Source organism: Dryobates pubescens, chromosome 16, assembly GCF_014839835.1.
Source record: "Dryobates pubescens isolate bDryPub1 chromosome 16, bDryPub1.pri, whole genome shotgun sequence".
Lineage (NCBI taxonomy): Eukaryota > Metazoa > Chordata > Aves > Piciformes > Picidae > Dryobates > Dryobates pubescens.
Genome location: NC_071627.1, coordinates 16,844,187 through 16,856,573, shown reverse-complemented (window position 1 = coordinate 16,856,573; position 12,387 = coordinate 16,844,187). Strand labels below are relative to the sequence as shown.

General features: G+C 45.8%; 1 protein-coding gene across 1 annotated transcript in view; it reads right to left on the bottom strand.

Moving 5' to 3' along the window:
• ERGIC1 (endoplasmic reticulum-golgi intermediate compartment 1) overlaps nucleotides 1–3,334 on the bottom strand; it is a 62,573-nt gene extending 59,239 nt beyond the window's left edge. The window contains exon 1 of the mRNA XM_054168250.1: nucleotides 3,205–3,334. Coding sequence (XP_054024225.1) covers nucleotides 3,205–3,224 — 20 coding nt within the window. The 5' untranslated portion in view covers nucleotides 3,225–3,334. The remainder of the gene's footprint in view (nucleotides 1–3,204) is intronic.
• Nucleotides 3,335–12,387: the final 9,053 nt, after the last annotated feature.

Here is a 12,387-nt window from a genome sequence, read left to right as displayed (position 1 = left end):
AAGGAGGAATCAGGCCTTCCGGAAACATGAACTGATTTAGTAGTTCTGTAGGAGGGCTGCTGTCTCGTGACATGCTTTGAACAGACCTGCTCTGAAGCCTCCAATCTGGAAGCTGAAAACTTGGTTCCTTACCAACATCCCAGCAGGACTACAGAGATTAGTGCAAATGAAATGCTTTGAAAAAAGAAAAGTATTAGGTGAGCCCTAAGTATTATTAAAACATGAAAGATACCTGGGACAGAATAATTATTATGCACTTGAAATTACTGTGAAAACATTACTTTATTTACAAATTAAATGCCTTCTATACCAGCAAAGGCAGGCACTGATAAGCCAAGAAAAGAGAAGTCCAACAGGCAAAAAAAAAAAGTATGGTACCAAAAAGGACAAGTAATAAAACAAGCTATTTCCATATCTGATACCAACCAATATGCCTCAGACTCTGACCAGTGAAGAAAACTTCCAAGAAACACGTTCAAGCACTCTGGGTTCTTCAGCCTGGCCAAATATGAACCCACAAGTCTAGGAGACGGGAAGGAGATTCAGTCACATGGACCAAAAAGTTTTCTTTGACTTTTAACTGGTGAAGAATAGGGACTTTTTTTAGTCATGGGCTGTTTTCATTACTTGTCATCTCTGCTTCTACCTTCTGCAGAAGAGTGTGGGGCAACCTATTCCTCCTAGAGCTATTTATTGTGGAAACAAAACTCAAGCCCAAACTTCTAGCTGGTCTGCTATGGTTCTCTCTGTAACTGATATTAACTATCAGTGCCCTAGCACTCTTCAAAAAGCCCAGCTCTAAGAGAGGAGGATACAAAAAAAACCCAAGAAAAGAACTGGCCTTCCCAACTGCAGTAGCAAAGCAGCTAACAGAGCTAACAGCAGTGATTTCTTCAGGTGTGGTACCAACACAGACCCATGTGGTCTCCAGAAGAACATAATGCCTTTCCATTTAGAAACTCTGAATTTTGGACTCTAGAAGACACAAAGAAGCAGCTTTCAAAGTTCTTAACAATCCAACCTTTTAATCATACACAGCCCCTTTAAAGTCTGTGCTGAAGGCAGGGTGCTTTGGCACCTGCCCAAGACAACATCCAGTCAAAATCTGTGAAAGAGAAACCTCACATTTTATGTGATCAAAAATACCGCCTCTTCCTTCATAAACTTACTACAGGTGGTAACCTTATTTCTCTAGCAGCATTGTGCTGCACATTCTATAGTTGTCAGGAAGTAACTGTGCTGCTTTTTTTTTGGATGCATGCATCATACCTTACCTATGACAGTAAAATTTTCCAACCTCAATAATTTTATTCCACTGACTACAAAGAACAAAACCCACAACAACTAAAAGATAAGCCTCTAACCTTTGCAAAGGCTTTGGTCCTAAACTCTGCTCATGCTTCTGAAAACAGGAAACTGGTTTGTAGAGCATGACAACAGTTTCTCAGTACTTTTCAGGTTCTTCTTATGAATGACAGGCTTTTAAAAATTCATCTTTGGAGAAGAACTGAACTTGAGTAACCTTATTTGATTTGAAAAGGTGCTCTGAAGTGCCTATTTCTACTCCTCCAAACTGAATGACAAAGAAGTTATTTGCAACTGCAAATCTTTAAAACACAGATCCGAAGCCACGGCTCCATGTTTTTGTCACTTGAACTCTGCAACCATACCTTTACTTAATGTCTTTGTTCCATTCCAAAATGAAGCACTACTGCTCTCTCTTAAGATGATTACTCTGGGTGAGCCAATGTCTCCACATGCACATTCTGAGACCCCAAAATACTGCATTTTCAAAGACATCTGAACTAACATTGTATCTGCTATTACAAAGTGACAGCCACAACCCAGGATCCCTTGTTGTTCACGTATTGTAGGAGTCTGAAAATAAATGGCAATAGGAGTTGCAGCTGGCAGAATGTCTCCAAAGCTGAGAAGAAATTTCTATCAAAATTTTACAGAAAAGCAGAAACAAGGCTCTGGGCCCCAGATCCCACATGATCCAGCAGATGCTGTTTCCAGCTTCAGCAAGTTTCCACTCAGAAGCAACTGCCTGCATGTTCAACAGTGCTCCATGGAACACATATAAGATCCTGTTAGCCTGTATAAATGAGAGGCTGATTTAGAGGTACAGCAAAAAGACATTACACTACTTTTGGGGGGCATAACTAAGAACCTGCAGTATCACCATTTCCCTGTCACCTCAAAGGAGTGCAGATGTATGGCTCATGATGGTCCTACATGAGAAGCATTGAGCAAGAACTGTATCTCTCAGTTACCAAAAATGTGTTTTTTTTTTTTTGTAATGTCAATGTTCTAACCAAGACCTACATGGGAAAACTGAACTGTGTGTGTTCTGCAATGGCATCTATGAATTTGGAAAGTTACAAATCTGTTTCACGAGTAGGTCAAAAAAGAATATGTAGCCACACTTGCTATTTTAGGTCCATGTAAGTCAAAAGGGTCTTTTTCGCTTCTGCTTTGGCATCTGAAACTGACTGCTACGGCCCACAGGATGCAGGAAGCCCACAGCCAAACTTTCACAACTCACACCTGCTCCAAATGCCGAAACCAAAGGTGGAGGTGCCAACGTTGTCTCCCAGCCACCAGGGCCGCAGCAGCTAGCTTTCCTCACACGGAACCTCACCGTAACAAGTGATCTCCTAAAGCTCCTGGGGATCTGTGGGAGGAGAAGGGGCCCAGCAGCCTGACCCAACACCAGCTGCAGGGCCTGTGCAATAGCCACAGTGGTCACCCTCAAGGCCCCACTGCTTCACCCGCCCTGCCTGGGGGAGTCCGAAACTCTACACACCTCCTCTTTGCTTTACACAACAGCGTTATATAATAACAGCCACTCACTGGGCTGAGCCTCCCAGTTTCCCATGTCCCTTCCCTGCCCAGACCTACTTTTCCCATTCTCCCATTCATCCATCCAACCATTCATCCATCCATCCATCCTCCTCTTGCGGGTTTCACCTCGCCCGCAGACAGCGACGGGCCCAACCCTCGCCTCGCCATGGCGGTTCGGCGTCACATAATTCAGTGCTCCCGGGCGGGAGGCGCCCACCGCCGTCAGCGCTGCCTGCCCCGGCCGGGGGCTGGAGGGCCGGGGGAGGCCGGGCAGGGAGCGGCGGCCCCGCCGAGAGGCGGGCGAAGCCGGGCCGGGCCCTGCGGGGAGAGGTGGGCGGTTCGCCCGGCCGCACTCACCTCCTGAAATCAAAGGGCATGTTGGTGGCGGGCGCCGGGTAGCCTGCGGGCCCCGCCGCCCCCGGCCCCGGCTCTCGCCTCGCTGCCGCCGGCTACAGGGCCAGGAAGTGACGGGCCCCGCCGACGCGCAGCACCAGCCCATTGGGCGGCTGGAGCCGGCCGCCGCTTCCGCCGCCGGGTTACGGGCAGCGGTGGGAGCTGCGGTCTCGGGGGCGGTGGGGATGGGGGCTGCGGCTAGCCCCGGCGGCACGCCGCGGGCCCCGCCGTAACCCCAGCCTGCTATCTCGGCAGCACCCCGAGAGCTGCTGAGCTCCTCACGGTGCTCTACGAGGCCCCCAGCTCTGAAGGGCCACTTGATGCCTGCAGTGCCCTGCCAGCCCTTTATGGTGGTCTGCTCAGCACCCCATGGCCCCTGGTACCACTCCATTGCCTGGTGGCCCTCTCAGCTGACCCTCTTGGTGTCTACAGCACCCCAGAGTTCTTTCGGTGCCCCATGGCCCTTCTCAGCACCTGTCCGGGCTCTGGCACCAACTGCTGCCCCGCAGCCCCAGGCCTCCCGGCCTCCGCGGCTACCCAGCTATGGTCCTGTGTGGCCGAGCAGGCTCAGCCCCGTGCACCTGCTTGTCCCCAGGCACTGTCCGCATTAGCATGGCTCTGGAGTCAGCGGGCAAGTTTGCAATGATCCTGAGCTGCCTGCAGACACGGGACTGGAGCAGGGCAGCAGCCAGAGGTTCAGCAATACAGATTTTGGTGGGCGTCCTCAGCATCGCAATAGGAAAAGCTTATGTTTGTGAATGCAGCATGGTCTTTTCTCTGCCTGGAGACCGTTCAACCCACACTGACAGACTGGAGAAAGTCTTAACACTTCAAAGTGCTTATAAAGGAAGGAGAACCCTCCATACACCACTGAGATAGGCACCTCCATATACCCCATCTTGATAGAGGATGAACTTTGGTGCCAGCATGGCTTTTTCACTTGCTCTTGAAAATCTTTCTGCAGTTTTCTTGGAGGCCAAGGATTGAAAATAAAAAACTTCCCATTTTTTAAGTCATACATTTCCCCAGTCCTGCCATTTTACCTGAATTCTTGTATCTGACTGCATCCCTGCCATGTTTGTGTGATGCTTGTTTAGCCTGGAGAAGAGGAGGCCCAGGGGAGACTTTATTGCTCTCTACAACTACCTGAAAGGTGATTGTAGCCAGGAGGGGGTTGGTCTCTTCTCCTAGGCAACCAGCACCAGAACAAGAGGACACAGTCTCAAGCTGCACCAGGGGAAGTTTAGGACTGAGGTGAGGAGAACTTCACAGAGAGTTGTTAGCCATTGGAATGTGCTGCCCAGGGAGGTGGTGGAGTCACCATCCCTGGAGGTGTTGAAGAGGGGATTGAATGTGGCACTTGGTGCCAGGGTTTACAAGTCATGAAGTGTTGGGTGACAGGTTGGACTTGATGATCTTTGAGGTCTCTTCCAACTTTATTGATTCTATGATTCTATGCACATGGTTAATCTGGGGTTACCTCCATACCCCATTCTGGGTGCTTTCCTTAATAACATTGCCAGCTAATAGCATAATTTGGGGACTTCTTGCTGCAGGTAGTGTGACCACTTGCTGTGACTCACATAAGGTACACATCAAATTATGGAATACAGCTACTCCTGCCTTTTAAGTCTAAAAGCAGGGCAAGCGAGAGAGGGAAATGACAGCAGCCTAAGTATGCTGTGCGCAACATACTGCCTTTTCTAATTGATTCTGCAGCTTTCTTCCACTCCTGCTGTCAGCATCTCTGTACTGAGAGATCCACCCCTTTCCATTTTATCCTTTCACCAGAAACTAGACCTATATCTGGATAAAAAACTAAATTCAGATTGAACCAAGCAGAGAAACACTACAAAAAAAGTTGGAGCTGTTAATCAATGCCATAGTCTTTCAAAGGAAAATAATTATTTTTCATGCTGAGAATAGTCAAAACTAAACTGGAGGCATCTCAAGGATGAGATAACAAGGCACAATCCCTTAAAAGCCTGCAGGGAATTGATCAAAACATCTAATTGGGGTTTTTTGATCTCAGACATCCAAATTGTCCTACTGCATTGTGCAAGCCTATTCAGCAGATTACTAACTGATCAGCCACGAAATCCTGCTGCACTTTGCATTGTGCTCCAAAACTGAACAACCCACTGAAATTAATGAGACAATTCTCATTTCTCATGAGGTCAAACCAATTACACAGGCATAGCCAGAGGGCATTATCTGTAGTGGAAAACAAAACAAAACAGTGCCTATCAAGTTGTAGTTACACAACCAAGTGTTCATCTGGGCTCCTGGCAAGCCCCAATATCATTAACTGTTATGAACTGTCTTGTGCAGAGGCATGAGCTCTCTCAGGAGCCAAGAGAGTGCTGAAATGGTTACAAAAGCACTTCACTTGTTCAGGGGACAAATCCTGAGGTGGCCTTGAAGAGTTGTTCCTTTTGCTCAGGGCTCAAGAACATGACACAGTAAGAGCTCATATTGTGAAGATTTTATTTGCAACTAAAAGGTCAAACTCTGAAGAAAGTAATGGACTCAGTGCAATGCCAGAACAGCTTTGCAGTTGGGTCCAGCTCACTTACATCCTTGCCAAGGGAAGAAGTTAATGCCCCAAGATAAGACCCTCGTCACAATATTGTTTAATTACATAAGGCTTCTAGTGAGGCTGAGATAAGAACAGGAATTTGTCCACAGTCCAGCTGGGTGCGGCTGCTTAGATCATGATGCATATTAGAATGGGAACTAAAAGCACAGGTTCATTCGAGGTGGTTGTCACATCATTAGAACTGAAATGAGTAAACTGATACTGAAAACTGATTTAAAAGTTAACTCTTGTATTCATGTGAGCGATAAACTAACGTTTTCCTGACAGGAGTAGCCTTAAAAGTACCTAGTTTTATCTCCATATTGAGTTAGGGACATTAACTGAGCCAAACTGCTATCCTGAAATCAGTAAGTAAACATTTTGGGAACTCTTGTATCAATAAGAAACTGAGGCAGAGGCACGAATTGACTCACCTAAGACTATAGAATAAGATCAGCTTCAGCTCTAAAATTAACAAACAAATCCCTTTGTTCCTAATTCTGTGCTCATAATTCTTCTTATAAAAAACAATGTTTTCCTCATTCCAGTTCACTTTCTTGTAGATAAATCGGGTCATGGATGACTCTGTTTAGATTCCTACCTAATGCCTCACAGCAGCAAAACTTGTACTTCCTTTCTATTAAAAAAGAGAGAGAGAGAGAGAAAGAAAAAGGGGTGGGTGGGGAGTGCTTTATTTGAATCATCTTCTTGGGTATTTACTGCCTAAATTTCTGTTTCTTTAGATTTCCTAGGTATTCCTAAATCCTAGATGATGTTCTATTCTTTACTTTCAACTTCACATTAGTACAGTTTATATTAATCCTTGCTAAAGCTCATTCTGTTCTATAAGCTCAACATCTTCCCTTTCCCCCCAAAAAAAAAGCATAACCTCAATCCTTATCCATCCAGAGTGGGTTTGGATCATATAACATCTTGTAACACTCATCTATGACTTCCTCTTTTGTTTTGTTCCTGGTTGCTTACACACGGCTGAGTTTGATGTTAGCCTCTGGCTTGTGCTACGGCTCTTGCACTGGGAATGTATTGTGCTGTAAGTCCTGTGACTGGGTCATGAGCAGCATTGTTTGCTAAAGGTAAAGCTGGGTACACACAGTCATCGTTTAGGTCAATTAGGTTTCGTTCATCAATTGGGAATGTGCAGTGACTGTTAAGGAAGGTGCAGTGCTTATTCACTTATGCCCCTTCTGCTGCTGAGCTGAGTTTGCTCCCAGCTGAAGCATAGCTTTTTGTTGGAGATGTTGTGTGGCAGGGTCCACACCACAGCGTTTTCCCTTGTGCATTTATTCACAGGATATGCCTGTAGCTCTTGTGTCAGGGTGGGTTGGGGACTGAAGTGAGCACATTGCTTTGCAGGGCGTGTTTTCTTGATTATGTGTTGTATTCTGCAGGGTGTGTCACTGACTGCATGAAGCATTAAACACAACTGCCGTTCAGGAAAAGGAAAAAACATTTCAGAGAATAAAGAGAAAATGTTATAAAGCATTTAAAAACATAAATAACAGCGTGTGAGGAAATCTTTATAAAGGAACAGGATGCGCATGTAGGTGAAGAATTCAAATACAAATGCTGGACTAAGTAGAAGCAGTAATGAAAGCTCAGCCCTTCCTCTTAGGATTTTAGTAAGCTACATGTTGACAGTAGTTTCCAAATGCCAGGGAACAAAAAAAAAAGTAAGCTTTTAAGTTTTGTTGCAGTGTAGTATCTGATTATCATTATCACATATGTTATGCTGTCCGTCTATTATTGAGAGACTGGGATTGAAATGAATAAAAGAATAAATTAGTATTGACTCAGCTTACTATGCTAGGTCCTTCTTTATTGAGTATCTGAGCTCATTCCTTAGGAGATGTAACAAACAACCAGCTCTCTTCTTCCTGTTCAATATGCAGAAGAAATAAACTGATTATCTGATAGATCATGAGACTGGGTAGAGCTATCATGTGTATGTTTGAGTATGCAGAAGGGGATCTATGCAACCACATGGCCTCTTCCTTGTCTTGTGACAGTGGGTAAGCACATTGCTGGGCAGTGCTACGGGGAATCCACTGCTCTTAAGGTCTCTAGAAAATTTGCCCTGTTTTTAATAGTTAGGGTTTGTTTGCTTTACTTTTGGGTGCCAGGAACTTAGTATGAGAAAGTCACACCATGCAGAACATTTTTGTATTTGGGTTCTTTTCCTGCTGTGGAAATGAACTCCACAAGGAAGTTTCAGCTCCTATCACAGGCTTACCTTATGCTTTCACAGCATCCCTATGTTGGTTGCTGTTTAGTGTAGTTCAGGAGACTGCAAACACAGGAAAGGTCATGTAAGTGAACAGTAAACTAGATCAAAGTCCTGTTAGATACTCCTGTAATAGAGGACTTTGAACACTAAGGCAGAGGTCCAAATCTCTAAGAAATTTGAGATTAGCAGTAAAGAAAAGTGGAGGATCAGCACTTGATTCTTAAAGCAGGAATCCTCTGTAGCAAGTTAAATGCCTACGTTCCCTGTGCACTGGAGAGGAGTAATTTGGATCCTAAGGACTTGGAGTGCGCTTAGCTAGTACACCAAGTGGCAAGATACCTACGTCAGCCAGTAGGAAGTACTTAAGAGAACACCCAAATATCCTACTGTGGAAGTCTGATACAGGACTGAAAAACATTTGCTTATGGATTTAAGTAAGACATTTGGCACGGACACCTGAATCAGTCTTTTCTGTGAAAATATGGCCAGGAGATGAGCCACCCCCCCTACTTTAAATACCAAGCACAGAGGGGCAGTGCCCTGGAAGCCTGTTCTGGACCTTTGAACAGGGAGTGCTGTGAGAAACTAGGACATTCAGGGGGAGGGAGAAAAAATGTGCTCTGCCTAGCTTCTGAAAGCTGAGCCACAGTGTAAGCAGGAGCACAAAAATTTTTATGCCCCTACTTGGGGCTCTTAGCTTGGAAACAGTGATGATGTTGGAACTGGGATACTGGTGAAGGAGTCCATGACATAGTAATGTCAAATACCTACAAGAACATAAACAGTTCTGAGAATTCCCTTCTGCTGTGTACTTTGTGTCCTACTCACTCACTGTATGCCTAGGAAATTGCATCCTTAAGATCGTACAGGCAAAACCAACCCCACCTGATTCCTGGATGGACTGAGGCAAGAAGTAGCTGACAGAACTCAGCCTACCCAGAGCTGCTGGGCACCAAAAAGCACCAGACCCTTTGGCGCCTAAAGAAGCTGTCATCAGAAACTGTAGGCACTTAGAGCATCTGACGTAGCTGAGGAGGGGAAGCAGAGCTTTCCTGGGTTGCTTGCATGAGCTCAGGCGCCAGCAGTCTGCATAAGTTGCACTTCGGTGCCTGAGTGCTATTTTGGATCTCTCCCAGAGCCCTTGCGCTGGCATGCTCTCACTGGGGAGTCAGTGTGAAACCTCAGCAGGGGCTGGGGATGCTAAGTGCCTGGCTTGCTGCATCAAGAATGACCTCAGAATGGATGGCTTCTTCCTAGGTATGAACTGTGGAAGCCAGCTTAGGAATGCAAATACAAGGTCAGGATGCGCTCGGGTCTCAGTCTAGCAGGAGGGAATGCTATCCTTTGGCCATCAGTACATGGAAACCAGCATTTTTCAGCAGAATCAGTATGTGAGGATTCAGTAACCCTGGGTCATCATCTAAGGCCTCAGGCAGTAAACAAGTTAACCACACCAAAACTTTGACAAGGGGGTTTCAAAGAAGGAACTGGAAGATTTGCTGGAAGGCTTGCCAAATCCTACTCCAGCACTCTGTGGGCAACCAGTTAAGCTGCTGTAGTTTACCAGATTCTCTCCCATCATCTGACCCACTGGAACCAGCCATGTGCATGAGACTGTTGAATAGCACTTCTTCAGCTTGCTTTTGGCGTGCTTGTCTTTGCTGCCTTATCAGCTTTCTCAGTGGTTTCCTCTAGATATTGTGTAGCATTCAGGGAGCCAAGTAGCCTAGTGTGACGTCTCAAACAAGATGCATACCCTTGGTCATCTTTTTGATAGTAAGGATGTGGATTTTTAATTGCTTCTTCTGTGTTTTGCTAGCTGGCTGCCTCTTCTGCAGATGACACTTGTGTTTGCATCATTCTCACTTGGCCATGGTCTTGTGATGGTCAGTGGATATTAGGAAGATTGGATATTAGGAAAAATTTCTTTGCTGAAAGAGTGGTCAGGCATTGAAATAGTCTGCCCAGGGAGATGGTGTGGTCACCATCCCTGGAGGTGTTCAAAAAACGTGTAGACATGGCACTTCAGCACATGGGTTAATGGCCATGGTGGTGTTAAGTTGATGGTTGAACTCAGTGGTCTTAGTGGTCTTTTCCAGGTGAAACAATTCAATGCTTCTGTGATTCATTGTCTCCAGCCTTGTGTTTGTTTCACCTGGAGCCTGTGGACTCAACATTTCTGAAGGGTTTCATTTCACTGTTAGGGTATGATTTTTCAGTATCTATCTTCTGATTTGGAGTGGGGTTAGTTTTGAGTGGTCACCTTCAGATGACTTGTGGTCCACTCTGGCATCTATCCATGTTGCTGGTGTCAGTGATCTGCCTTTTGACCCAACTCTAAATTGGTGATTATCTCAAAGTGTTGTCTCTAGCATACATGAGATGGAGATGGACGTGGAGATGGACCTGGAGAAAGTGCTGTGAATACACATAGCAAGCAAAGAAGCATGGAAAGATGCAAAAGAATAAAGAGAAAAACTGCTTGAGAAATGGATGCCCATCAGCAGGGATCTGGGAAGACCATGAAAGCAGATATGCAGGCAGACTTGTGGGGGAACTTAGAGGTGAGGATCAGAAGTTTCAGCCTATGGCAGAAGTTAAGAGGAGATGTGTCTGGGGAGCTGATTGGTCAGAAGTGAAGCTCAGGTGAAAGTTCCCTTTCAAATGACAGTGTGCACAATTAGAAATCACTACACCAAAGTGACTGGAACAAAGCAACGGATAACGAAAACTCCCTCTGCTTTTAGAGGAAGCCAGGCCCAGCAGCCTCCAGGCTTCACCCTCACCAAAGAGAGACCCCCATCACCCTGTCTTCTATGAGGCCACTTCATAGCTTCACGTTCAAGCTTCTCACAGAAGGAAGAGCAAAATCCTGCCGCCCTCATGCCATGATGATAACTCCAGTGGAGCTAGCTGGGCTTTATTTTAATTGGACTTTAAAACTTTTTTCCTGGCACTTTAAAGCTTATGAACGGAAAGGATCAGTCTGACTCAGAGACTGGGCTACTTCCAAACATTAATCTTAGCTACCATATGTTAATGTAATTTGGCTCTACTGCATCCTATGGTGTAAAGTAAAATTTCTGTACCCTTTCATCTCTGGTGTTCCCTTTAGAGGTGACTAAAGGCAAGGGGTCAGAGACATGGGCAGGCTGTGATCACCTGACGTGCAATCTACAGGCTGGTGATGAGGTTCTATGAGTAAGAAGGCCTGGAAAACATCCATATTCTGTTCTCTTGAAATTCCTGGTTTATCATTTTGCAATATTGGTTGCCAAAATGGTAATGTCCAGGACAATTCTTTGGCCTGCGCTGACTCTGAAACGTATAAACACCTTTTGGTTATCACAGTATTGAACACAAGGTAATAAATCTTGGCATATTAGGTTGGGTTCAAGGGTACAATATTTATCCCTTTCCCTGTCGGTGGCTTCTTAGTACATACATAGGAATACATACATACATAGGATAAACCAGGTTGGAAGAGACCTTCAAGATCATCGCGTCCAACCCATCAACCAATCCAACCCACCTAAACAACTAACCCATGGCACCAAGCACCCCATCAAGTCTTCTCCTGAAAACCTCCAATGATGGCGACTCCACCACCTCCCCAGGCAGCCCATTCCAATGGGCAATCACTCTTTCTGTACAGAACTTTTTCCTAACATCTAGCCTGAACCTACCCTGGCACAGCCTGAGACTGTGTCCTCTTGTTCTGGTGCTGGCCGCCTGGGAGAAGAGACCAACATCCGTCTGTCTACAACCTCCCTTCAGGTAGTTGTAGAGAGCAATAAGGTCACCCCTGAGTCTCCTCTTCTCCAGGCTAAGCAACCCCAGCTCCCTCAGCCTCTCCTCGTAGGGCTTATGTTCCAAACCCCTCACCAACTTTGTTGCTCTTCTCTGGACTCATTCCAGCAAGTCAACATCCTTCCTAAACTGAGGGGCCCAGAACTGGACACAGTACTCGAGGTGCGGCCTAACCAGTGCAGTGTACAGGGGCAGAATGACCTCCCTGCTCCTGCTGGCCACACTGTTCCTGATGCAGGCCAGGATGCCATTGGCCCTCTTAGCTGCCTGGGCACACTGCAGGCTCATGTTCAGTCTACCATCAACCAGCACCCCCAGGTCCCTCTCTGCCTGACTGCTCTCCAGCCACTCTGACCCCAAAAAGTAAGAAATATATAAACAAAGATGACTGCCTTGTTCATCATGATTTTTCCAGTGCTGAAACATGAGTCTCTCAACATTTGTGTTTCACTTTCTTCCATTCTCTCTTCCAAATTTTTCCATTTTACAGTAACTATTTTCAAACTTTATCCAC